At 51.3% G+C, this 25,145-nt stretch overlaps 1 protein-coding gene across 2 annotated transcripts in view; it reads left to right on the top strand.

The window, feature by feature from the left end:
• Window positions 1-25,145, top strand: part of PRKCB (protein kinase C beta) — a gene marked incomplete at both ends in the record, with an annotated part of 125,803 nt that overhangs the window by 69,986 nt on the left and 30,672 nt on the right. For both annotated transcript variants that reach the window (XM_084271228.1, XM_084271227.1), the window contains 5 exons: window positions 9,009-9,165; window positions 9,548-9,682; window positions 11,793-11,889; window positions 17,889-18,035; window positions 24,027-24,200. In XM_084271228.1, the coding sequence (XP_084127354.1) occupies window positions 9,009-9,165; window positions 9,548-9,682; window positions 11,793-11,889; window positions 17,889-18,035; window positions 24,027-24,200 (710 nt within the window). The remainder of the gene's footprint in view (window positions 1-9,008; window positions 9,166-9,547; window positions 9,683-11,792; window positions 11,890-17,888; window positions 18,036-24,026; window positions 24,201-25,145) is intronic.

The following is a 25,145-nucleotide window of genomic DNA, read 5'->3' as shown; positions in this document are numbered from 1 at the left end:
TTGGAGGTTGCTGAAGCACTGGGGTTTATTGGTGTTCCCAGTGATTAAAAGTGCCCAGCTTTGACTAATAATAGGGCAGCTGGACAAATAAGTGACACCTTCCTAATACCTGTGGCTTTGTGCCCTTGGCTTGGTGCAGTGAGGCTGTGGAGTGTGTCCCCCAGCTCCATGCTGAGGATGGGGCTTGGAGCTCCATCAGGCAAAGATGGCCTGCAAAACACAGAAGGCTTCTGAGGTCCTTGTTAATTAGGGTGCAAAACAATCTGTGTTGCATCCAGCAAAGCACTTTGATATGTGCTCTTGGCAAGCGCTTTTCTTTAGAAGCATCTGCACAAGCTGTGTGGGGACTGTGTGGGGACTGTGTGATCAGCAACCCCAAGCTTGGATTGAAAACCCAGGGGTGTGAATGAGGTCCCCAAGATGCAGCAGGCTGGGACAGCCCCGACCTCTTTGCTGCCTCCCCTCTGGGACACTTGGTGTTTTGCTTTGTCCAAGAGGACAACCAGCAGCAGGAGACATCCCTGCCTGGGGTATGCTCCTTCTGTGGAGCTGGTTTGGCTGGTGGCTGTCCTGCATAGCATCCTTGTAGGATGTGGGCTTTGGCTCAGGGCCTAATTAGCCAAAATTGACTTGAACAGCAGGAAGAATATGTTTGATGTCCAGCATTTCTGTGTCTTTGGGCTGGCTGGAGTTCCAAGCACATACCTCCAGCGCTGAGCAGACCTGACCCAAGAAAGGAGTGCATGAGGCTGGAAAGCCTTGAGTAGCTGGCTAGACGTGGCTGGTGGTGTTAGCAGCTCTGCTTGCTAAATGCACTACTTTAAATCACAAGAAAGCATCTTAGTGATCGGTGCTGTGCTTGGCACTGCCAGGAGCAGGTCCTGAGTGTCCTGGAAGTGAGAGACCTGAGCTGCTGTGGGCTCAGCCTCCTGGGAAGCCATTCAGGGAGGGGAAGAGTCCCTTCAGCTCTTTGGCTTCCTTACATCAAGACTGTGATCTCCATAGTACAGTATTTGGAGTCTCACACTTCTGTAAAGGATGGGTACAGGCAGTGTGGTGTTTTCCATCAGAAGCTTTGGAGGCTGACTGAGCTGAGCAGTGCTGTAGAGCGGCTGGAGAGTCAGCCGGTGCTGGCTGTGGCAGTGGGCTGGGGAGCAAGGGCAGCCCACCCAGGGACAGCTCCATCGCTTCTAAGTGAGATGGCTGCTTCTCTCACCCAGCAGTAAAGCATGGCAAGCTCCTCCTCTGGGCTTTGTCACACTAAGTAGGCAGCATGGGCTGGGTTATTTAGTTTGAGCTTCTTGACAAAAGAAAAGTCATCTTTTGATCGGTAAACAAAACTTGGGTACCCAGCAGTGCTCTGACATGGGTTAGATTGACAAAGGGTCTTAATCCCATTGGGGTGCTACTGAAATACACTTAATGATTTGGCCAGTTTATAGCCCAGTCACTGGGTCCTTCACACCCAGCAATCCGCTATTATTCTCTGCTCCATTGCTGTTACAATTCTTGGCTTTTCCTTAAATAGAGAGAGAGAATTTCCCAAAGCCAGTTGGTGTTGGATTGCTGTCCACAAGTCGGGTCCTGCTGGCTCCAAAGGGCAGCAATGGGGCGAGGATGGTGCCACTCTCCCCTGACCCAGGAGCCAGCTGTAACAACCAATTTCTTGTGAAGGAAACAAGAAGAGAGAGACTTGTGAATGTAACAGCAATCCCAGCACGTGGGCTGGCACATCCGCACCCACACGTGTGTCAGATCCGCCTGGGATGCGGCACGAGGATGCTGTGGAGTGGGACCGATGTGGGGGGGGGTGTTTCTGAACCGCCTCGTGTGGGAGGTGGATGGGATGGAGTGTGACAGTGTGACAGGGCATCGCTTGGCTGATGCTGGACGAAAGCAAGCGTGTGTTCACAGTCTGTGTGCTGGTCTGGGCTTTGATCAAGTATCTTATTAGTGGGAAAAGACTGCTGAATAAAGTAGGAAATTGTAGCAAATTAAAATGTCATCAAGGCGTTGCACATTTTTGCTCCCATAATAGAAAAGCTTCTCAGTGCAGATTATTCTGAGCCTGTCATATTAAGAGATGGGAATATTTGAATTTGGGAAACAGGGGAGAATTTGAAGGCTGGGCTTGGAGTCTGTTGAATCTATTGCTTCTCCAAGATGGCAGGACTAAGAGCTGAGTTGGTGGAGGACTCTTGTTGTGCACTGCTCCTCTCCTGCTGCCAAGAGCTGGCTCTTCTGTCCAGGCAGGAGTTGCAGTCTGTTGCGTGTCCCATCGTGTGCCAGTGTGTCCCAGTAGGGAGTTCCCAACCCCAAGCTGAGGGTCAGGCAGTTCATCACTTATCCCAGAGTAACAGTGGTCTACAGGGAGTAAAATGCTGGAGAAACATGGTAGGGTTGTGCCCCAGATTCCATGATCTACAGGAGAGATGGCAACTGTTCTGCACGCTTAGGTGTGAAAGCAGAGTGTGCCCTGTCCTCGTGTGAGGGCTGCTGGGGCATGGTTGAGTTCCCTCTGCTCTCTTGGGAGTCTCAGGAATGTGCCAATGTCCCAGGTGGCTCCGGCAAAGCTGAGACCCCCCTGAGGGACCCATGGGAACACAGCACCAGCTCCAGCTCACAGCCAGTACCCCTGTTATGCTGGCAGCACTGGCAGAGGCTGCTGGGACTGGAGCCTTGCTATTTACTGAGCTGATGAAGTAAAACATTGACCAAAACTGAAACCAATTACGCTGTGATTAGATAAACGAGCTGGAAGTGTGTTAATTAATAATCACCGGCCCAGGAAGATGCAGCTGTAATGAGTCCTGTGCCTTTTCTATTGTATAAGTATGTGCAAATATATTCTTGTGTGGAGCATTAATTAAATGTTTTAATGCACGAGGGTGTTAATCAAGTGCTGGGTGCTTGCTGGAATGCCACTGGCCAGGGATGGTGCATGGTGATGGAAGGAGGGAGATGAGTGCTGGAGGGATGGAGATGGGTGCTGCAGGTCAACCCCAGAGCCTTCTCCTCCCCAGAATCCTGTCCAAGAGGGGTGAAACAGGGGATGCCACTGGAGAGGCATTCTGCTGGCCAAGGCTGTGATGAGGTGATGGCTGGACTGAGGTGGTTGAGCTCTGACCTGCCCTTGCAGTGAGCAGGGCTTTTGGAGGGGTTTCTCCCTGTGGTGGGCAGTGGGGAGCAGGACTGTCTGCGCTGTGTTGGAATGGCTCTGCTTCCACAGAGATGGAGGTGAAGGATTTGGCAGCCAGTGTAAGCTGTCTTTAAGAGCGGGGTAGGAGTGGGTTTTGTTGTAAGATTTTTTTTTAACACAAAAGCGAACCCCCATATGGCACTGCATATTTAGCAAAGAACTTTCTGGTCTTTATTTATCCAGCATATTAATCTTGCCTTCCCATGGAAACCTGGGTCCCAGCCGTGAACACACAACCCCAGGCCGGTGATGGGGCTGGCTGCAGCCCTTTGTTTTGGGCTGTGCAGCATCTCCAGGTGCAGGGCAAGGTGGGCTGGAGTGCAAGGGGGCAGTGTCAGAGGTGGGGAGCAGACCTCCCGGGGTTGGGCTGTGGTCTGGCTTGCCTGCGGAGCTGCTGATGGGCACCAGCCCCCTTTCCTTGGAGCAGGGCTCCAGTCCTGGGAGCAGAGTGTCAGAAACCATCCTCTTGTGCCTGACACAGCTCAGGAGGGCCGTGCAATGAGGTGCAGTAGCCTCCAGGTGGGCATTGCTAGTGGAGACCTGCGGGAGTCCTCTCCATCACTGGGATGCGGGGATTCGATGCACCCCTGAGCACTGCATCCCTCCTGCAGCATTTGGCTGCTCCAGAGCTGCCTGGCCCACCTCCCCGTGTACAACTCTTGCTGGAGCTGGAGGAAGGGCCTTGCCCTGTGCTCATAGGCACTGTGAACTGGCCATGACCTCTCAGATCAGAGCAAGCTGCCCAAAAGGCTGTTCCCTCCTGCTTTGGGCATTTGTTACAGTGATATTTCTCCCCATGCTTTCTGTTGGAGATGTGGGTGTCTGCAATAAGTGTCTCTTCCCCAGCCTGTTCCTGCGGTTGCAGCTGGCTGAGTAATTAAAAGATGCCTGAATAATTTATTTGGAAACTATTGCAAATTTTGTAGAATAAATTATTCAAATGCCATTCAACGAGCTTCACCTGCCCTGGCCTTACCGGGCAGAATGAGTGACATCTCATTCCCATGATGATGGAGCGGTGTCCCCAGGCCAGGACCACACCTCCTGCAGTGTCCCCAGGCAGGGGGGAGGTTCTCCTCCAGAAATACCCCCTGAGCATTGTTGCTGCCCTTGCAGAGCCTTGGCCGAGCAGCTAGTGGATGGGATGGGATGGGATGGGATGGGATGGGATGGGATGGGATGGGATGGGATGGGATGGGATGGGATGGGATGGGATGGGATGTTCTGCAGATGCATCTGCAGGGGCAGAAGAGGAAGGATCTGGTGTAAAATCAGGATTATTCCTCCAGGGAGCCTGGGCCAGCCTTGGTGTGCATTAATGATGTTGGCAGTGTGGTGATGCTCCTTGTGCCGCGGTGCCATGGGTGCCTGGGAAGGGACCTGGAGGGTGCTGCTGAGCGCCAGGAAAGCCACAGCCTGTTCCAAGCACATGCACACCCACCACCTCCGAGCGTGAGCGTGCGGAGGGGGGTGTGGGCACTGCCAGCACTGCCCCCATCCCAATTCCCCCCCCCAAATCCTCTGAAGTCCAAGACTTACCAATGCCTCTTCCTGACTAGGACTAGGCTTCTCTCTGCCGTGGCCAGGCTTGGTACCCAAAGTGATTTAAGACCGGCTGCTTTAAATGGGATCATAATATTCTTACTCATCACTACTAATAATGATGTTACTACTTCTTAATGATGCACAAAACTGTCAGAATATGACAGATGTAAAACTACTTTACATCAAATTTAACTGTCAATGGCATGTCATAAACGGTGGAGCCTGGCACCTTTCTCCCGACCCAGGGAATCACTACTACACTTCTTGAGGTTTTTATTTTTCTTTCACTTGATTGTTAATTTCTGCTTGAAAAGTCAGAAAGCTACTTAAGGTCAAGCAGAAGCATTTGGGTTTTGGTGTTTTTTTTTTTTTAATGAATAGATAAAATTCTTCCCATTAATGAAATTTTTAGGTCTGCATGCTGAGATAATAACATGAGGTAATCAAATCTCATGCTTCAGGGCATAAACTGATTGACTATGAGGGTCAGGAATTATTTTTCCTGTTCCTTAAAGAAGTGAACAGTGGCCTGGTAAATGATGAAGGCTGCTTCGTTTGTCTCTGGAGGACGTTATGCTGGCCATTTGGTCTGTGAAAAGTGAAGCAAAGCATTGATTCAGTGTGATGTAATTTTGCATCCTCTCTCTGTAAGGGGACGTCATCTGGTCTGAGTCCAGAGAGCGAGCGGCTCCTTCCAGCTCCTGGGTTAGTCCTGCTGCTCACACAGGAGCTGTTGCCATCTGTCTTGAAGTGGGTGAGGAGTTCCCCAGGGATTTCAGACTCCTGGGGAAGGTGAAAAGCAATGGTCACCAGGGTGGACCATGCCCTCTCTCCTGCCCCGTATGCTTGGTGTGGGACCTACACTGAGGCTGGAGCAGGCACGGGTCAGTGCTCAGTACTGTGACACCCCTGGTTTGAGTGGCCCTTCACAACAGTGAGTGGCAGTGGGCTGTTGGCTTTCGGTGTGGAGATGAGACCTTCCCCCCAAGGCTCTGACATCTCCCTGTGCTGCAGATGGTCGGGGTCATTGAAAATATGGTCTTGTCATAATTCTAAAGGCAGAGTTGCAAGAGGAGGGTATTAAGAGGCTGTGGTTCAGCAGGGTGCTTGGGAGCATCGTTCACAGTGCTGTGGCAGGCAGGGACTCCTGGTCCCTTGCGCTCTGGAAGTCAGACCTGCAGTTGGACCAACTAAGGAGTGAGGATGGAGCCGTGCAAGGGTACAGGATGGGGGATGCCTGGCTGGGGGGCACTGAGCTCCCCATACAAGGTACTTCCTACGTCTGCAGGCAGCAAAAGCCATTCCTGCTGTTTATTTACAAACCCCGTGCAGACTGCTTCCCCCCGGGCTCGTTGCTGGGCAGGTAGTGCCTGGGCAGGACCTATCGTGGGACTTTAATATACTTTTGTGTTCTATAATCCAAGAACAGGGTTATAAAGATTGCCTTTCTTCCTCTCAAGAAGACAGATAAAAGCTTATAAGGGTGATGAGAAAACACGTACTCCTCCCCTCTGATAAGGGGTGAGGGAGAGGAAAGCATTCTGGCTGTATCAATGCAGAGCCTTGGTGGGGCCCATGGAAATTAGCCTCATTGTTTGAAGGTTTTACCCAGCAGATTGCAAGCCTTTTTGCTTGGATGGTACAAAGCTTTCCACAGAAGATTTTGACTGAGAGTCCAAATTAAGCCACGGAATAACTACTGTGCATCCTCTGAAGGGCAGAGCTGGTGTTTATATCCAAACTTTAAAAACAAAGACAAAAAAAAAAGCAATTAAATGGCACATGAAGATAATTGTCAGGATGTTACTGAAATGAAGCCTTGCTGCCTGTGTCACTGCAAGCAGTTTCAGGCAGAAGGGGACGTGACTGTTGGGCTGCTCTCAAAGCAGGGGGGAGCTGCACAGGTTTGTTACGTGGACGAGGCTGTTGCAGAGCAGGTTGTGCACATCAGGTGCTGTTGCCTCACCGGCACTGGCACTGCTGTGGATTTATACCCGTGTGGGGTCTGTGGAGGGGTGGCCCATGCAAGGCTGGACCTAACTGGGAGAGCAGCCTGTGCAATGCCTAATGAGTTGGCAATAACTGGAGAAGTTTGAAAGCTGCTTGGGTGTGATGCTGTGCTGTCCTCTGGAGATACCTACTGTCTGTTTAAAGAAATGTTGAGTCTTGGTCTTCTCTGGTACAGAAAGGGTGAATGCTCCTCCTTGGGCATCTTCTCACAAGTGCTTTTAGGAAGTTTTGGGGTTCCAACTCCCCTCAGCACCTTCCCTGGGGAAAGTGCAGTCTGCAGGGTGCCCGGGTCCTGCAGAGTGTGCATTCCCACTGGGAAAATGGGAGAGGACTGCCCCAGGGAGCAGAGCCTTGCCACGTGAGTGTCATCCCCCCTCCTTCCAAACAGCGAAGCCCTTCTTGCTCACGAGCAGAGAAAACTGTGTGTAAACATCAGTGCTGAGCATCCGCATCCCTGACCCTGACTGCTCAACCCCCTGGCAAAGAGATCCGACCTGTCCTGGGCATGACGGCATCGGCAGCAAGGTCACTGTGTATCGCTGCTTCTGGGGCTGTGGGTAATGAAGTCATTCTTTCCTTTCCTGCCAGAGGGGCAGGAGGCAGCTCTGGCTCCCGTGGCTGCCTTGTCTCAGGAGCCTGAGGAGAATCTAGTGCTGCCGAATCGATAGGGCTGCCTGGGCAGCAGTAATGGGGCAGCAGGTGATTCCCAGCAGGCTTGCCTCTCTCTCTGTCTCACAAGCTGCTGTCAGGGGTGTCACGTTTGATAAATGAGCTAGTTTATAAATGCAGATTTGAATTTTGGCTACAAGTTTTATTCTGTGGAGCCGGAAATTGGGCGATGCTTCAGGAGGACAGCAGTAGATTGCAGATTTTGGATCGTTAATGCACTTCTCAAAACTATCTGGCTCCCAGCCCCACGTCAGAAATGCCTTACTGGTGATTTGGGAACTGTTTTGACTCTTGCTGATTCTCAACGTCCCTCCTAACATCCCACAGCACTGCACATGCAGCTGGGGTCCTCTCTTTCTCAGGAGTCAGGTGTGTGGGGCGAAGCGGTGCCCCTCTGACCCTCATGGCAGAGCTGGCAGCACGATCTGATGGCATGGCAGGCAGTGCTGAGTTCCCCCTTCTGAGCATGGCACAACCCTCCATGCCTGACCCCAGCGGGTGCACTGGGCCTGGAGGGGTGTCAGCGTGCTGTGCTGAGGGGGCTGCTGGCAGGCACCGTGCCAGCTGCTGAGGAGGGGCTGGGGCTCCGTAACCACAGTGCTTTGGCAGGGAGCGTCTCCACTGCCAGCTGGGCAGAGCTGCCTGCTCAGGATGGGGTGGTTTGGGCAGGAGAGTCTGTGAAAGCAAACATTGGAGCTGTGTCTGCTGGCTGCAGCGCAGGGAAGGGGAAGTTTCTCCTCTGGCCTTTCTTGCAAGCAGCTTTTCCCCTGGTTACAGCTGTGCGCCATCATGTCCCATCAGACTTTCCATCTCTGTTATCTTTGCTTGAGCTGAAGGGAAGATAAGACCCTTCTCCCAGAAAGCAGACCTTTTTTGACTTAATCTGGGGAAAGAGACTCAGAACAGCCTGATTGTATTTAATTTGTCAAAGCTGCAATCCAATTACAAGTGATTGAGGTCACCCACAGGTTTGCTCTCTCCTCTTCTGCTCCTTGTTCTCCTCCTGCTTCCTGGAGGAGATGCTCTGGCTCCTGGAGCCAGGGTGATGCTGCCAAGCCCGATACCCACACTGCTCCCTGTGGGCATCCTCTGGTCTTTGGGGCCACAGCACCTGAGCACAAGGTTACCCTAAAGATATACAGCCTCTGTGCTGGTGCTTTCTGGTGCCTGCTCTCCCCGGTTCGTGGCTGTTTCCTTTATATTTCCACCCTCTCTGGAAACTGCTGTCCCCATGCTCCCACCTCTCCCAAAAGAAAGATGCAAATCAGTGCAATTCTGCTTACCAAGGCGCAGGAGGGGAAAAGAAAAAGCAGCTTTAAACTGTTTAAAACTGAGAGCAAACAACAAATCAGCCTATCAGAAAGTGAAAATAATGTCTGGAGCTGATCCTTCAGCCTCCCATGCCCGTGTTTGCTTTGCATTGATAACTCTGTGTCGTTTCTTGTGTACTGTCTGTGTGCACTCAGTTTTAATTCTGCTTTTAATCACTATTTTCACACTTACTCTTGGCACGCGGGGAAGTTGTCAATTGATGGGTATTTTTATAGTTTGAATACTGAATTGAATCCTTTTTTCTCTTCCCCAGTAAGAGATGCTAAAAACCTAGTTCCTATGGATCCTAATGGCCTGTCAGATCCCTACGTGAAGCTTAAACTAATCCCTGACCCCAAAAACGAAAGCAAACAGAAGACCAAAACTATCAAGTGCTCCCTGAATCCGGAGTGGAATGAAACATTTAAATTGTAAGTTCAAGGAAAATGTTTAAACTTGTAAAGTACTTTTTCTCACCCCTCAGAATGAACGTGATTGTATTTTTGCTCTGATTTAATTATTCAGAGGCATTAAGCTGATTCAACTGAGAAATAATTCTTTTTTGGTCCTGTAAGTGTGACTCAGAAATACTCCAACCTCTGCCCTGACCCCTGATCAAAGCTGAGCCGTTCAGGGCAGGAATTCTGCGTTCTCTGCTTGAAGCAGATGTGGTTGGGAAATTAAATATTCGAGACCTGAACCGCCACTGCTGATCAGCCCTTCATTTGTGTCTGTGCTCTTATGGAGCGTGGTGGTGTAACAACAGCTTCCAGAATAAAACCATCCCTTTTACTTCTTTTCCTTCTCTTCCAGCCAACTGAAAGAGGCAGACAAGGACAGGCGGTTGTCTGTGGAGATTTGGGACTGGGATCTGACTAGCAGGAATGATTTCATGGGCTCCTTGTCCTTTGGGATTTCTGAGCTGCAGAAGTCGGGAGTCGATGGATGGTAAGAGCTCAATTATTTTTAAAAAGACTACGGGCAAAAAGCGGTCCTGATCCTGGTGTGTGCGGTGGAAGATGTAGCAACCCGTGGTACTGAGCCAGCATCCCTCTGCTTGGGGACCACCAGCCGCTGTGGCTGCCGGGTAAGGTGCCAGTCCACCTCTCAGCATCACTGGTGCTGTGGGTGTCCCAGGACAGTGTCCGAGTGGCCCACGTGGGTTCCTGTGCATCACCTCCTGTGTCCTCCTGCCCCTTGCAGGGTAGCTCAGAAGGCTGTTCCCTCCCACGGGCATGTGGAGGGGTGCATGGCATTCCCAGTGCTCCCTGTGCTGTCCCTGTGCAGGCTTCAGGACGGGAGGGCACTGCCTGCCAGGAGAGCATTTCCCAGCATTTCCTGGTTGGATTCCCTTAGTTTCTGTAGCAGGGAGGTGATGTGACTCATCAGGCATGCAGGAGAGCAAGGCTGTGAGTGGGAGAAGGGGTGGAGGGACATGCTTTGGACCATGATTTGTGTCCGGGTCAGCTGTGCCTGGTCAGAAGTGGTGCTGAGGAGCACTGCTCAGTAACAGGAGGGATGCTACTAAAGTGTGTAATTACTGCTGCTCGTTACCATACGAAAGATGAACGCAGTGGGTCCATAACACCCGTGCTGAATGGCTCTCTTCATTTCCATTTTATCTCCCCCAGCAGGACACATGCTGCCTTATTCCCCATTTTTTTTCCCTTTTCCCCAGCCACTGATGCCTGAGAGCTGTGTTACCTTTCCAGGTGAAGGGTAATAATTGAAAGCAGATATTATATGTCTTTTGGAAACCAAACCCCAGATGCTGTTAATTTGCATTCCATGAGTTGAGCAAACACCCTGGACTCTCTTTTCCACAGTAGAAGCTGTCTGTGTCTCACTTAGAGCTGGGAACTTGAGAGGGAGGGGGAGTTACGGAGATACAGAGCCAGGTTGTGTATGTCCCTTGCGGGGAAGTGGGATGGAGGGATGGTACCCACCGCCTCCCTAGCACAGTCAGGGGAGAGCTTGGGGTGCTCCATGATGGGGTCCCACAGTCAGGCAGGCAGTGTGTGCCATCCCCACCCCTCACCTCACAGGAAAACCCACTGTCATGGGGTTACAGGCAGAGTCAGGCTGTGTTCTAGTGTGGAGGCAGGGCTCAGCCTGCGAGCCTCTTTTGCCACCATCCAGACCCTAAGAAACGGCTTCTTTCTGGAAAAAAAAAAAAGAGGAAAATTGCCATTTCCCCCCAAATTTCTAGTCATCTGTAAGGATGCATGTGTGTCAGCTGGGGTTGGTGCACAGCCCGAAGTCTGATCCTTTTCCCAGCCTTTTAAAAACCGTGTAAGTGGAGATCTAAGTAATTTTCCTTGTCACTGTGTTTGGCTGGAATAAACTCTAGCAGGAGCTCTGATGTATATTTCATATCTAAACAACTGCGCTTAATGGAGAAAACAAGCTCCAAGGAAGAGTCTGTCCCCATGTCATGCAAATAGCACTTTGTTGGTTCAGTTTGGTAACACCCAGCTGATAACCGCCCTCCAGCTGCAGGGAGGACTTGGCTGATGGAGCCAAGGCTTTGCCTGTGGCTGTGTGAAACGTCTCAGATCTGGATGACGTCTCCATGATTTCTGATAATTGCTGCTTAAGCTTTTTCTCCTTCCTTTGGTGTGTGTCTTGGTTTCATGCTCGGGGTTGTTGGCTCAAGCCCAGCACTGTCAGGCTCTGTATGCTCTCCCCAAGGAACCCAGCCTCCCTCGGCACCTGGGGCAGCACCTTGCTCACCTGCATGCCCGTGGCGGTCACAAGGAAGATGTGCTTTGTCCATGGATGTTTGGGTCAGACTTGTGTCTTGGAAGAGACTTTGTGGCATCTGCTGCAGCTGGTAGTGGGTGTGCTTTCTGGGTTGCAGTGGCTGGGGTCCTCAGGACAGCAAGGGACCCCAGAGACTGTGTCTGGGAGCTTGCTGAGTGGGACAGTTTGGGGGGGGTCTTCTCACCTTGGGAAGGGTCATCTGGAGACAGAGCTATACTTGGAGCAGGAGGGGTGGTCCTACCTGCCCGTGGTCCTGCCTGCCATTCTGACCTGATGCTCTCCTGTGTCCCTCCAGGTTTAAGCTGCTGAGCCAGGAGGAGGGGGAGTATTTCAACGTCCCGGTGCCTCCTGAGGGAGAAGAAGGAAACGAGGAACTGAGACAGAAATTTGAGGTGAATTGATTTTTCCTGGGAACTCGGGGGGGTCTCCTCGCTGCCCGCCAGTGCCCTCAGCAAGGGGCTTTCCCTGCCACTTCTTTCCCTGGCAATGTGGGGAACGTGGAGCAGGGTAAGGCCCATCACTGCTCCCTCTCCCCACTTTGCACCTGCTCCTGGCAGGCCTGTGCCCTTGGCCAGTCCTTCCCAAGGCTCTCCAGGGCACGCCTGGCTCCAGAGCACAGGCTTTGAGCAGTGCTCCCAGAAGGTAAGTTGTTCAGCTGCATTAAAAAGAAAAAAAGTCACTCAGAAGATCTGAAGCTTTCCAGCAATGGTTTGGCTGTGTTAAATAATATCCAGGGATATTGCTGACTCAGTTCAGGAACAAGAGATTTGTGGTGCATCTGAAAGGGGTTCCTGCCTCGCTGGTGCAGTGCTGGGTCTTGTCACCCAGTCAGGGTGGTTCTCTGGGGTAGCAGAGGCTGGAGAGCCTGTGGGTGCTTTGAGCAGGGGTCTGGTCGCTCCTTGGATTCATGCTCCCTGCAGCTCCATGGCTTCTCCAGCATGAGGCGCACAGAGAGGCCAGGAGCAGCTACACAGCAGTCTGGGGAATGACAGGGAGCTGGAACAGATGGGCCAAAGTCATTTTGTAGGGGTTTGCAGAAGAGCGAGTTAGAGCAAAAGGATTTGGATACACCGGGAGCTGGAAGCGTGGGTCTCATTCACATGTGATTTTCTGATGGGATTGCCAGGATGGGTTTTAACTGCAGCACAAAGAGTGAGCCATCCATCTCTCCCTTTTGGGATCGCCTCTTCCCATTTCAAAGTGCAGTGACCTCCCTGTGCACGTGTGTCTCTGGCTTTGCGTGTGGCAGGAGCAGGCAGCGGAGTCGCTGGGGAAGGGGACGGTCATTTCTGGTGGATGAGGAGTTGAGAGGTGGGAAAATTATTCTTTGGCACTCGTGTCAGGTTGAAAATACAACAGAAAGTATTGCACAGTGCAGAGTTTTGTGTAATGTTTGCTAGGTGCCTTGTGCTCTGCTGAGAGCGTGCTTGATCCTGCGTCTCTGCTACCCAAGAGTAGGAAGGAGTCCCAAATCCCATCGTTTCTAAGAAGCCGTTTCTTTTTACTGCAAGGAAAGCAGTGCAGCACTCATCCCCCTTCAGTTGGTGGTGTTTCAGACCAGGTCTGTCTTTTTTTAGGATTACACAGTTCACAATTTGTGTTTGCCAAAGCGAGCACAGCGTAGTTGGAAGAGGAGGTATTTCAGGTCATGTATTTGCAATGCTATATGCCAGCTAAAGAGGGGTGAAGATCCTGGATGTCCTAGGATGACCTGAAGTCAGCACATGCATGTGTTGGTTCAGCACTCGTACCCTCATTCTGAGGTGCCATAATAGGATTTGTTCATCTGTTTTTTCTGTCATGCTGCTGATTATGAATTAATACAATTAACTAAGATAAATTAAGATATTAATATAATTGGATTTGGAGCTAATCTCAGAAAGAAACCTTTTGTTAGCTGGTAAACGTCACAGCAGCCTCTTTACCCTGCCATGTGCACTGAGACCAGGCTGGGTTTTTAAGAGGGTGATGGCTGGATGAGCTGGCACGGAGTGTCTGCCATCCCTGACTGTGCTTTGCACGGAGGCATTCTGGACAGAAAGGCTGCCAGAGGTGTAATGCTGAACACTGGGGCAATGCCTATGGGCAGTTTTCCATAGGGGAGGTAATCCATCCTTCCAGCAGTGTGTATAGCTCAGCCTGGGTAGTGGGGGGAACCTGATGAACTGAGAGTGGAGTCTGTGCTAACTGAACCAGGGGCTCATTGACACAGCCAAGTGGCAGCGAAGGTGGGATGAGTGTGGGTGCCTTGCTGAAGAGAGCCCATAGCTGAGGGGAAAGCTGGCAGCACCAGCCCAAGCGCTCAGAGGGAGCAGCGTGGTGTGAGGGTTTGGTGTTGCTGCCAGCTCTGGCCGTCCAGGTGAACGTGCCAAATATTTGCCTGGGGAAAGCACTGGCGGTGCCTGTGAAAAGCAAAGGGCTTAAAAGCAGTGGGCTCTTCTGTATGAATGTGGATCTGGGATTTCAGGGAGCCAGAAGGTCTCTGCAGAGCCTTACTGTGCCTAGGCTCTCCCAGGAACTGCCCCAGCTAAGCTGCTGTCAGCTTCAGAGACCATCAGGACTTTGCACTGACAGCATCAGGGATCTGCATGGGGGGGGAACTGAAGCTGCTGAGATTTCTGTGCCAGCCTCTGATAGATTTCAGTGATGCTTGGGTCCAGCTCCCTAAAGAGGCTTTAAGGAGAAATGTCTATTTACTACTCAATAGGCCATGGAAGATCTTGCTGAATGATTGATCCAGGCATTACTGAATTAATAGGTCTTTGCCATTTTTCAGCGTAGCAAAAACTCATCCCAGAACCCTACAAACGAATGTGGGATGTCTGGAGACTTACATGAAACGAGCCATACATAAAATAAAACAGTTGTCCTTATGGTTGTCAGCGTGAACTCTGTAAGTGTAGCGCAGCACTGGAGAGTTACTTCCCTTTTCTTCTGTCTTTTTTTAATCTCATGTTTATCTCATTTATATATAACTTGCCCGAATCTCCAAGAAAACAAGACAGTCCTAATACAACAGTTGGCATACAACCAACCACTGTCAGCTCGATAAAGAACTACCCACCTGCTTTTGTTGCATTTCATGATGTTCCAGAGGTTTTAATTGTTACATAGGTGGGAAGTCAGATGATGACCTGTCTACAGATTAGAAGATAGATTGTCCAGAGGTGTCATTTCACTATGCCAGAGCACATCTGTACCCTCACCTTCCTTCATCTTCCCCTAGTCCATCCTCCTTTGTGAGCAAGTCAGTGTTAGAAGGAAAGAAATCCCTGGCCAGCCGAGTGCTGGCTCAGACTGGCATCCCAAGAGGCAAGGACGGCACTGGAGCCTGGTTGTTACGCAGCAGCCAGGGTGCTGTCCCAACATTTCAGATGGCAAGGACCAAAAAGAATCCTTCAATCCATCTGCATTAGTGCTGCTTGATCCTGCCTGTTCCTGGGCAGCGCAAATCGACAGGACAAAGTTGGGATGCATGTGACAGGTCTGTGTTCTGAGTGGACTTAACACTGTACAGGCACCCAGCTGGAAGCACCAAGGTGCCAGCCTGGACAGTGCAGAAGATGTGTGGATGCTGGAGCAATGCCCCTTCCTGGCAGCCCACAGTGCTGTTCCTGGACAAGGTCCTGCTGCTGCTCTCCCTGCAGCCTTCTGTCCACAGTGGGCAGCTCCTGGGCTTGACAAGAAATCATCCCAAGACAAAAGCACAGCGTGAAGCCTTGCACTACATCCCCTGCTAATTCTGCTCGGTCTTTATCAGCTGCTGCTGGGACAGCTTGATAGATGCAAACGTCAGCTGCTATTGCATAAATTCAGATGTAGTAAATTAACTGTGACAAATGGAGTTGGATAACGAAGGTCAAGTTGGGTTTTTTTTTTAATGGTGAGCAGTATTTGGCACGCTTCAGTTGTAAGCCTTAAACAGGTCTCAAGATTGTGTGAGCATCAGGAGTGTATTAAGCACCAGGAGTATATTAAAAACAGGTTAAAGGGCTTTTGTAGTCCAAGATGGACATTAGAGACACTCAATAGCAAAGGTAAGAAGTTTCATTCGGGGATGAAAATCTTTACATATCCCTGACTCTTATTTTGGGCTCTTTTTGGGAAAGAACTTTCTCTCTCCTGGCCAAGCTACACACTGAGCCTGTTTTATCAGGGAAGTCACGTTGTGTTTATATCCTCATCTCGTCTCCTGTGAACATACTGTGATGCTGCAAATTCAGGTCAAGTGCGAGACTGACTGTGATTGAAGCAGCCCCTCTTCAAACACAGCCTCGGGAGCAGTTGTAGGCAGCAGGAGGGGCTTGAAGTCGCTCTCACCCCTGGGTGCTCACCTGGGCATCCGCTGGTGCTGCTGGGCCTGAAGCTGGGTGGTTTGCTGGGGTGAAACGAATGAAAAATCCTCTTCCTTCCACCCTCTTCATATTGCTCTTTTCTGCTCTGCCTGGGGACTGAAAGCCGCCTCCTGCTTTGGTCAGGGGTTCAGGGTGCCCCATGGCCAGCCCTGGTGTTGCCAGGCTGTGGAGGTGTGGGAGATTCTGGACTCCTCCGAAACAGAGGCACGCTTTTGGGTGTTATTGAATGGAAACACAATGTTGTCCTTGGATTTTAATGCAGCTTGTTCTCACAGAGGTTAATTTGGTGTCACATTTGATCCCATAGACTATTTTGCTTGCTGGTTTCTTTTGGAGCTACCTTTGAAATCCAAGAGGGTGAGGACTGCTGAAGGCAGAGTTCCACAACACAGGATTGGCTTCATGGAGACACAGAGCTGCTCTCGCTCAGTTGCCCACATTTGGGTCCCTCCTTGGCCAAGATCAACACGTATCTTTTAGTCAGTGCCAGAGCTTAAAGGCTTTGGCTTCATGAATGATGAAGGGTGAAGTGTCGAGTGCCCAAGGCCATGCACTCTTCTGGCCAGAGGTGCTGGCATTTTTTACTTGGGTAAGGTTTTGGAGGTTGCACCACTGTACCACCTGGCATGGTCATCATTTCACCCTCAGTGCACCATGCCATGCCCAGTGGAGCTCCTCATGGTAGGGCGAGCATCAAACTGGCAGAGACTGCTGTTGTCATCTGAGCTGGTCTGAAGCACAATACTCTGCCTGGGTATCTCCCTCTTTGGGGGACAGTACAAAACCCTAACCATTACAATGAGGAAACCCCTTGTACTTCAGGAGAGGGGACTTTTCAGTGTATGTCCCTTTTCCCCCTGGAAAGCCAGCTTGCCATGTGTGTGGCTCAGCTCCCGGCTGTAGCAGGTACCAGTGGCTGTTGGATGATCTCAGCATCCTCCCCGGGGCAGAGCTGCATTAGCAGTTCTGATGTTTGCAAATCCTGGAGACTGTTCCTTTAGTTTTCAGTGCTGGAGTTTTTCAGATGGTTGTAGGTGCTGCAGGTGACCTTGAATGGAGAATTGTACAGCACGAGGAACCTTGCAAGAACCAATTAGCAGCAGCAAAGGCTTGGAGATTACTTGTGAAGCTCCTATCTGGAGGAGCTGCGAGCAGCAGCCAAATTGAACTGCTGGAATCGAGTTAATGGAATTTCATGCTAGACTGAGCTCAGTGCAAGCCTCACACTGTTGCATATTTCTAAAAATTAAAACAGAATAAATTGTGAGATAGCTTTTACAAACTGGTTCAGCAGATTAGATAGCCCCTGGACCAATGAGGAGGTGCTGAGCAACCGATGAGATTTTGTGTTTAAAATTTTTGGGGGGGATGGGGTGGGGATGTGAAGCTCCTTAATAAGCAATTGTGACTGCAGCAGCTCCTGTGATTGCTTGGGGATGCAGGAGGAGTGCTTTCTATTCTGGTTTGTTCAAAATGGGTTTGTAGCTTCCTACGTTGAGGCCGGGCTGGCACGGGAGCACAATTCTCATCAGTATCAGATAGTAACGGAGGTGGAGCTGGATAAAGCACGCTGTGTTTTACCCTAATATATTTATATTCACCTGTCCTCTTCTGGTGAGGTGGCAGACAGAAGCCAGCTTTGAGGAAAAAAAAACAAGCCTCTGTTCTATACTTCGGATGAGCTAGAGTGTGATACAGGGTAGCTCTCCAGCCTCACTGCCTGCTGTGTCCTGCTGGCTGTGCAGAGAGGGACCACGGGCAGAAGTGTTTCCCAGTTGCTCTTGCAGAGATTAACTGGGAACCAGCCAGATGGTGCAATGTGTAGGGGCTGATAACTTCTCTGGGCAGCATCAGGAAGAGGCTGTCCCTGTCGTGCTTCTAGAAAAGGTTCCTGTAGCTCAGGGTAGCGTTTGACCTGAAAAGAGCTGATTAATGTGGGATTTCAGGAGCACTTGCTGGTTTTGTAATGATGTTTCTCCACGCTGTTCTCAGTAATTCTTTCCCCTTTTCTCCCCATCCCATCTCCATCTTTGCAGAGAGCCAAGATTGGGACAGGGTCCAAGGCTGTGGACGAGAAGACAACAAATGCCATTTCTAAATTCGACAACAACGGGAGCAGAGATCGGATGAAGCTTTCGGATTTCAATTTCCTGATGGTGCTGGGCAAAGGAAGCTTTGGGAAGGTGTGGTACAACATGTGCCTCTGTACTTTCTGTGTTTAACACGTTTCTAGCATTTCTGAGTTGCAGCCATGTGGCTTCTCCAATTCGATGTCCCCTTGCCCTGCCTGAGAGCACTGGTGTCATGGTAGCAGGAGCCCAGTTTCTTGGCTCCCTTCTGGACTGTGTCATAGTGAGGAAGACCTGAGATGTCTGGTCAGATCACAAAAATCAGCAGCTCTCTTTTAGGAAGCAGGGTGTATACTGTGCCTTTAAGGCTGTCTTTTATTTGGCCATTTTTTTCCTCTAATAATTACCAATATACGTGAACATTTTAATTAACTTTCCAGACCGATTATGAGTGGTAACGGAATTTCATTCTACGAGTAATTATGTGGCTTGGAGCCTTCATTTTTCTTGGGCTCTTGCCAACTTTGTCTAGCTTCCATTAGAAATTCCAGTGCTTGGGTAGCTGCTCAGACTTGGCAGCCTGGAGCGGGCAGGAAGGTGGGCTGCTCATGCTGTGCACTGGCGTGGTGTGGTGTTTCCAGGTGTGATGGGTAGCCTGATGCTGCTCCAATTAGTGAATTCCCTTAATTGCAGGGCATATTGCTCTGCCTTTGGGCGCACAGCTCTTGGGTGGGCAGAATAGTTAAGGAGGGAATGCCAAGGGAGTGATGCTCACCCATCACCTGCTGAGTACAAGGGGTGAACCTGCCTTTTTGTTGCTGGCATTTGAGCTCTGGGAGGTCGTAGCCTTCTCTAGATGGGTGTTTGTTCCCTTTCTGGAGGTGGAGAGCTTAGAGATCCACTGAAACGTGTGTGGGAGGAGGAGAATGGGGAGCTCCTGATGGTCCCAAGCACCCATCAGCCTGTGCTTCCCCTGTGCAGGTGATGCCGCAGGGAGGAGGATGCTGTTACTCTGTGTTTTACACCTTTGCTGAGGGTTGGCAGCGTGGGGGAGCAGGAAAGCCCCGTGCATCCTGCCCATGCTGCTCTCACACAGTGACACATACATATCCCTGGTTCTGCATCGCTTTTGCCCCTTTTTCTCTCCCTCTAAATTCCTTTAAAGTCTGTGCTTGGCATCTGGAAACTCTGTAGTTGTGTTCCCCCCCCCCACACCTCCTTCTTCTTTCTTTTAATTTGAGAAACATTAGCAAACTCTTCAGTCGGCATCACGGCTTATATAAGGGAATGTGTGACAGAAACTGTTCCCTGGAACAGAATGTTATAAATATGCTAATTAGTGCTTATTAAAACAGCACGTTGGTTTCTCTGGTTAGATGCAGCCTCACCCTCACGTGTGCCTGCGCCTTGCTGGGGAGTGCTCCCCCACGGCTCCCCTCCTGCCTCCCTGGCATCCTGACAGTGTGTGTGTGTCCCCACCCAGCATGGGGACACTGAGGTGGCACGGCAGAGGGTGCCTGGCTGCAAGTGATGCTTTGGACCTGCTGGGTTTGCCCTCGCAGGGAGGTGCGGGATGTTTCCGAAGGAGATGTGCAGAGGTGTGTGCCAGTGGGGAGAGGAGCCTGGCACTCTGCTCTCCGTTCCCAGCAGGTCCCTGCCCTTGGCGTGCCGAGCAGCCAGTCGTGTCGGTGGCAGCGGTGTCCTCGTGCAGGGCTGTCACCACCTGCTCCGTGCTTGGCTGTGTGCTGCCAGCCTCCCTCCTCCCCAGCCGTGCTGCTGGGAGAGCTCTCTGAGGCTAATCACACAGTTTTTCAGGGAGTTTTTGTCTCAGGCGTGTGTTAACCCTTTGGCATCAGCTGCTCAGTTTTCCTGCTAGTTATTTTTCTCTGTCTTCCACTACGGCTGCCCAGGGTCAGGAGTATCTATCTATGTGCTGGCCTCAGTGGAGTGTAATAAACTTGCTTCCCCTACATTCAGCATCAGAGTATCTCTACTTATTATGCTGGACTGTTCCCAAACAAACACTCTATATTACAAGAATAAATCAAGTTTAAATATCAGCTTTTTCTGCACAAAAAAAGAAGGAAAGAATGCAGTCTACTTTTCCAGAGAGTGAGCTGGCAGATGGAGGTCCCCACAGAGCCAGGCGTCACGGTTCAGGGGATGCAAAATAGCCCTGGCTTGGAAAATAGCACAGGGGCTCAGGAAGGCATGGTCCTGGCTTGGCACATTCAGCCCTGGGATGTAAAGTGACCCTCAGATGTCCTTGGTGGTCTTGGGTCTTCTTGGGCTGGCCCCTGCTGCTGCCCACCTGGGCTGTGGGGCCGTGGGAGCCCCTGGGGGCTGTAATTGGGCTGGTGAGGGGAAGGGAGATGTTCCTGACGGGAGGAGGCAGCGCTTGGCACAGCCCACCCTGGGTTTGCTTAGCTGTAATATAAATAGAGGGAAGTTAAATTATGTGGCTTGCTCATATTTTTGCAGCTAATCAATCTGTTGTGTTATCAAACTGTCAGTCTTTCCTGGGGGTTTTATGGTGGTTTTCTGAGTGGGGCTGATTCTTTTGCCTCTATGGTTACGAGTTAGAGAGTGATGGGAGATCATGTTCATGTCCAACGATAATCTTCAAGCTGTAAAATGCTTTCCTCTCCTCTCTTGATACGACTCGTAGCAGAAGGGCTTGTAGTTGGCACACTGGGGCCAGGACTGGGTCTTGGACTTGCAGAGCTGTGCTGTAGCCCCATGGCATGCAGTGAGGTACATGCACCAGCGTGTGTCTTGTCGGTGCAGTAGGTCCCAATCTTTCCCTTTACTCACTGTGTCATTCCAGCCGCTGCTGAAGCCCGTTCATTGGCAGTGGCAGCTCTCCCAGGCTCTGAGCTGTACCCGTGCTGCAGTCACCATAGGAACTGGGGTGGCAGCGTGCTGCAGCCCGCTCTGAGCCAGCCCATCACACAGGAGAGTACCAGGCTTGGAGCAGGCTCCTCTGCACAGCTGGACAGGCTGCAGCCCCACGCTGCAAGCTGGCACACTGACACCAAACCACCGAGCTGCTGCAGGCAGCATCAGAGCGAGACAGAGCCCGGCATGGTCACATAAGCTCCCCCAGGCAGCGAGCAGCCCTGTCTGCTGCTCAGCCATGGGTGCTTGTGTCGGTGCAGAATTTGTGCCTCTCAGAAGTGCCAGAGGTATTTTCTCAATTGGCCATAGACCAGAGCCAGCGCTCTCTTCTGCATATGCAAATTGAGTGATTACAGCATCCTGGACAGCGTTAGTCTTGATGTGCACTTCTGCCAGCCCAGATGTGAGAGAGGGGAATGTAGTGAGGGGGAGGTTTCAGCATCCCTCTGCGCTCGGCCAGGCACTCTGCACTCACACAGCCTCTCAGCTGAGTTTTAGGCAGCCACAAAGACCTTTTGCCTTTCACGTTTGGGTAGAGCAGGGCTGGCTGGCTCAGCTGTGGCTGGGGATGGCCGTGTCGTTGAAACATTCACACTCCCTATATGCCCCGGAGCAATTTTTTGCATTTAACGTGGTGCAGCAGCCAGCCTCTGCCTCTCGCTGTGCTGCAGCAGCTGGGCACACTGGGGTGGTGGTAGCCACGTCCCTGGTCAGGTGGGAGTTGTGTGTTGGTGTCTCCATTGCACCTGCTGCTTTTTCCAGGGTTTTCTTGTGTGCAGGACAGGCTCTGACCACCCTGGCAGAGTTCAGCCCCCCTACAGCTGAATTAGATACATTCAAACCCTGTTTGCCAGCCCATGATTTTACTGTTACATCAGCGTGTCCCTGAGAAGTCTCCTGGTGCATTTATCCCCATCCACAGTTGCCAGAAACAGTCCTCTTTCCCCTAAGACTATCCAAGGAGGATGTCCGGAGAAGCACCAGGATGCTTTCTGAGCACAGCAATCTCTGCTTCCGAGGGGGACTTCTGCCACCACCCCAGCTCCTGTGCAGCCCCTTCAGGTCAGCAGCAGATGCCAGGTTCAGGGGTTCCCTGGTTTAGTTGCTATTTCTCTGGAAGGGCTCTGGATAGTCTGTGTGTAACTGATGGTGAGTACAGTGTGCTTACTCCCAGGTAATGGGCTTCATCTTCCCACGGACTCCGGTCTCGGAGCCGTTGCTTCTCTTTTTCACCAACTTTGGACTGCTGAAGCCCATCTGCTTTTATCACTTACAAGTCATCCCTGTTTTACAGCCCCTGCCCGTGGCAGCTTGTAAATCTCCACTTGTGTAAAAACGGTGAAGACAAGTGGAAGTGATGAACCGAAACTGTTTGGTTTGTGCAGAATGGCGAGGGAGGGCAGAGGTGTGGGCAGCACGTGAAGCTGCTGTGCCTGCTGCCCTGGCAGCAGGCAGGGCACAGGTCTGGCCACACTCCTGGACTGCTGCGAGCCCAGCTCCTCCCTTCGGAGCAAAGGGCTCCCACGCTACACCCTGGGGAGCTGGTGGCAGGAAAGGATGAAGCACGAATCTGGTCCTCGTGCCTTGCGTCACTGCAGCACGCCCAGCTGCTCCAGGCTCCCAACTTTCTTCCAACATCAGTGAGTAAATAAGTCAGTCCCTGAAGTCAGTGACACGCTGTCAGTCCGCTTTCCAGCCCTGCCGACGGATGAGTGCGGCGTGCGGCTGCTGCAGTCCCGGCCCCGCTGATGAGAATGTAAATCTCTGGTGGATTTCCAGAGCACTTGGCGCTGAGGAGCCCTGATGCCTTTCCTGGCTAATCCTGACAAGCCGTGTGTCAAGGACAGGCAGCCTTTCCAGCGCCTGGAACGAGCCAGAGCCACGAGCTCTCAAAATGCGCTTTCTCCCACCATACTGTTGGTTTTTACTCTAACAAGTGGGTGGGCAGCACAGACCCCAATCCTTGGGCTGTGTCCCCTTACCTGGTCCCCAGTCCTCAGGCTGTGTCCCCTGCCCAGTTCCCAGTCTTTGGGCTATGTCCCCTGCCTGATCCCCAGTCCTCAGGCTGCGTCCCCTGCCTTGCCACCCCAGGGCTGGCACGCTGTTGCCTTCTCCCCAAACTCCAAAGAGCTCTGCCCCAGCTCCATGGAAGAACAGGACACGTTGCAGTGAGGAGGGTTAATTACACCATCCTTAGCATTTCAAAAGTCGTTTGTGAGACCCGCTTGCATTTCCTCTGCCAATCTGCTGCAGCCTGAACTACATTTCAGTTCCGCCGTATTGATGTCGCCTTCTCGTAATTTATTTTCAAAACATCCAAACTCCAGTTCCTGAAGTGACTGGAGGATTTCTGCAGACCCTTTCAAATGGAAAGCAATTCATTTCCACCGAGTGCTCGGATCTAACGTGATGAGAGAGTGCAAGGAGGAAAAATGGGAAGCAAAGTGTGGGTTTAGAGTCCGTTTATTTTGCTGGCAGCCCGAGGAGCAGCTTACGCTGATGGAGCATGATGGAATGGTTTGGGAATCCTCACTGGGGCTGATGGGATTAATGAGGGAAATTTGCACCAGCAGCAGCAGTGCATCCCACTTATTGTAATAAATAAATCCACAAACGGGTGAAACTGCTTTCAAGTGGGAGGCCGAATGGATTCTTCTGCGTGAGAGGAGCTTTGGCTGGGTGATGGATCAGCACGTAATTGGGTTTTGATCATTGTGTGTGTTGCAGACGGGGTGCACGAGGCAGAGAAAAATCTTGCTGCTTCATTCTTACTTATATACTGACTCTTTTCCAACAGAAGTTCTTACCACTTCATAATTTAATGGACTCTGTGTTCAAGCCCTTGAACTTCAAGCCTGCCCCGGATGCTGCTTGCGCCCTGAGGGTGCCAAACCAGGGCCCAGCTTAGGGCTGAAAAGTGATGAAGGGTGATCTGTGGCTCAGGTGCCAGTAAATCCCCTGCACAGGGTTCTTTGAGGCCATTAGGTGCAAGGAAGTTACTTGTTAGACTTTGGGTTCCTAAATACTTCTGGAAATAACCACTCACAGCTTTCTGCACAGTTTGGCACCTGAGTCTCCTTTCAGGGTTACAGTGGGAACCACAGGATGAGGGGCAAGCCCTTACTTTTAACTGCTAGTAACAGCAAGCTGAAGGCTTTGCAGATCCACCTTTTCCTTTATCCTGCGTGTGTCCTCTCCCTTGTGCAGGTGATGCTGGCAGAGAGGAAGGGCACGGACGAGCTCTACGCTGTGAAGATCTTGAAAAAAGATGTTGTTATCCAGGATGATGATGTAGAGTGCACAATGGTTGAGAAACGCGTCCTGGCTCTCTCTGGGAAGCCTCCATTCCTGACCCAGCTCCACTCCTGCTTCCAGACGATGGTAAGTGCTGGTGCCACAGCCTGTCCCTGGGTAAAGGGCAGAGCGGACTGGGGACCCCTCTGGACACTGGGCAGGGGGAGTCTGACTCTTCACAAAATGGATATTAGTCACTTGGCTTCACTGGTGAGTTTGTGAGCAGAAACCCTCTTCTAGAGACCCAGTGTCACCAGTTATTCGTGACCAGTGCCCTTCTGGTGGCTGCAGGGTACCTGGGAGCTGTGTAGATGGAGCTGTCGGGACCTCTGCCCTGGTCACGTATTTTAGCTTTCTAAAACATACCTTTGCTTTTATTCAGGTTTCTTTTTGGATATACGTTACTATGCTTGCAAAAGCATTTTCTGCCTTGGGAGCCTCACAACTTGTCCAATTAGCTTGCAGAAGTGCCCCCACAAACAAAAAGGGGGTTTGTTCAATCGCAGGTGGTAAGGTACAATATGTGCACCCCTGAGAATTTTTCATTGGGGAGCTCTTGATGACATTAGACGTGATTTCCCAGCCCCTCAGGTGACCCCCCAACCCATGATGTCCTTTATGATTCAGTAACAACGTGCTGTGCTTCTCCTCAGTGTACATTGAGTAGAGAGTGAAACCTAATACTCTAGATTAGATATTAGGGGGAAGCTCTTTACAGAGAGAATGGTGAGGTGCTGGAACTTCTCTGGGCTGCCCAGAGAGGTGGTGGATGCCCTGTCCCTGGGGGTGTTCAAGGCCAGGTTGGATGGAGCCCTGGGCAACCTTGTGCAGCTCCAGACCTGAAGGTTGCTGGCCCTGCCTGTGGCAGGGGGGTTGGAGTTCTGTGATCCTTGGGGTCCCGTCCAACCCCAGACCATCCTATGATTCCAATGCAGAGTGCAGGGAGTGCAGTTTGAAACACACACACAACTGAGTTTGCACAAATCAGAAGTGGGGAGGGGGAGCAGGGAAGGGGACAGGGCACTTTTAAAG

Source organism: Gallinula chloropus (genome assembly GCF_964237585.1).
Source record: "Gallinula chloropus genome assembly, chromosome: 15".
Taxonomy (NCBI): domain Eukaryota; kingdom Metazoa; phylum Chordata; class Aves; order Gruiformes; family Rallidae; genus Gallinula; species Gallinula chloropus.
This window is presented reverse-complemented; position numbering and strand designations above follow the sequence as displayed.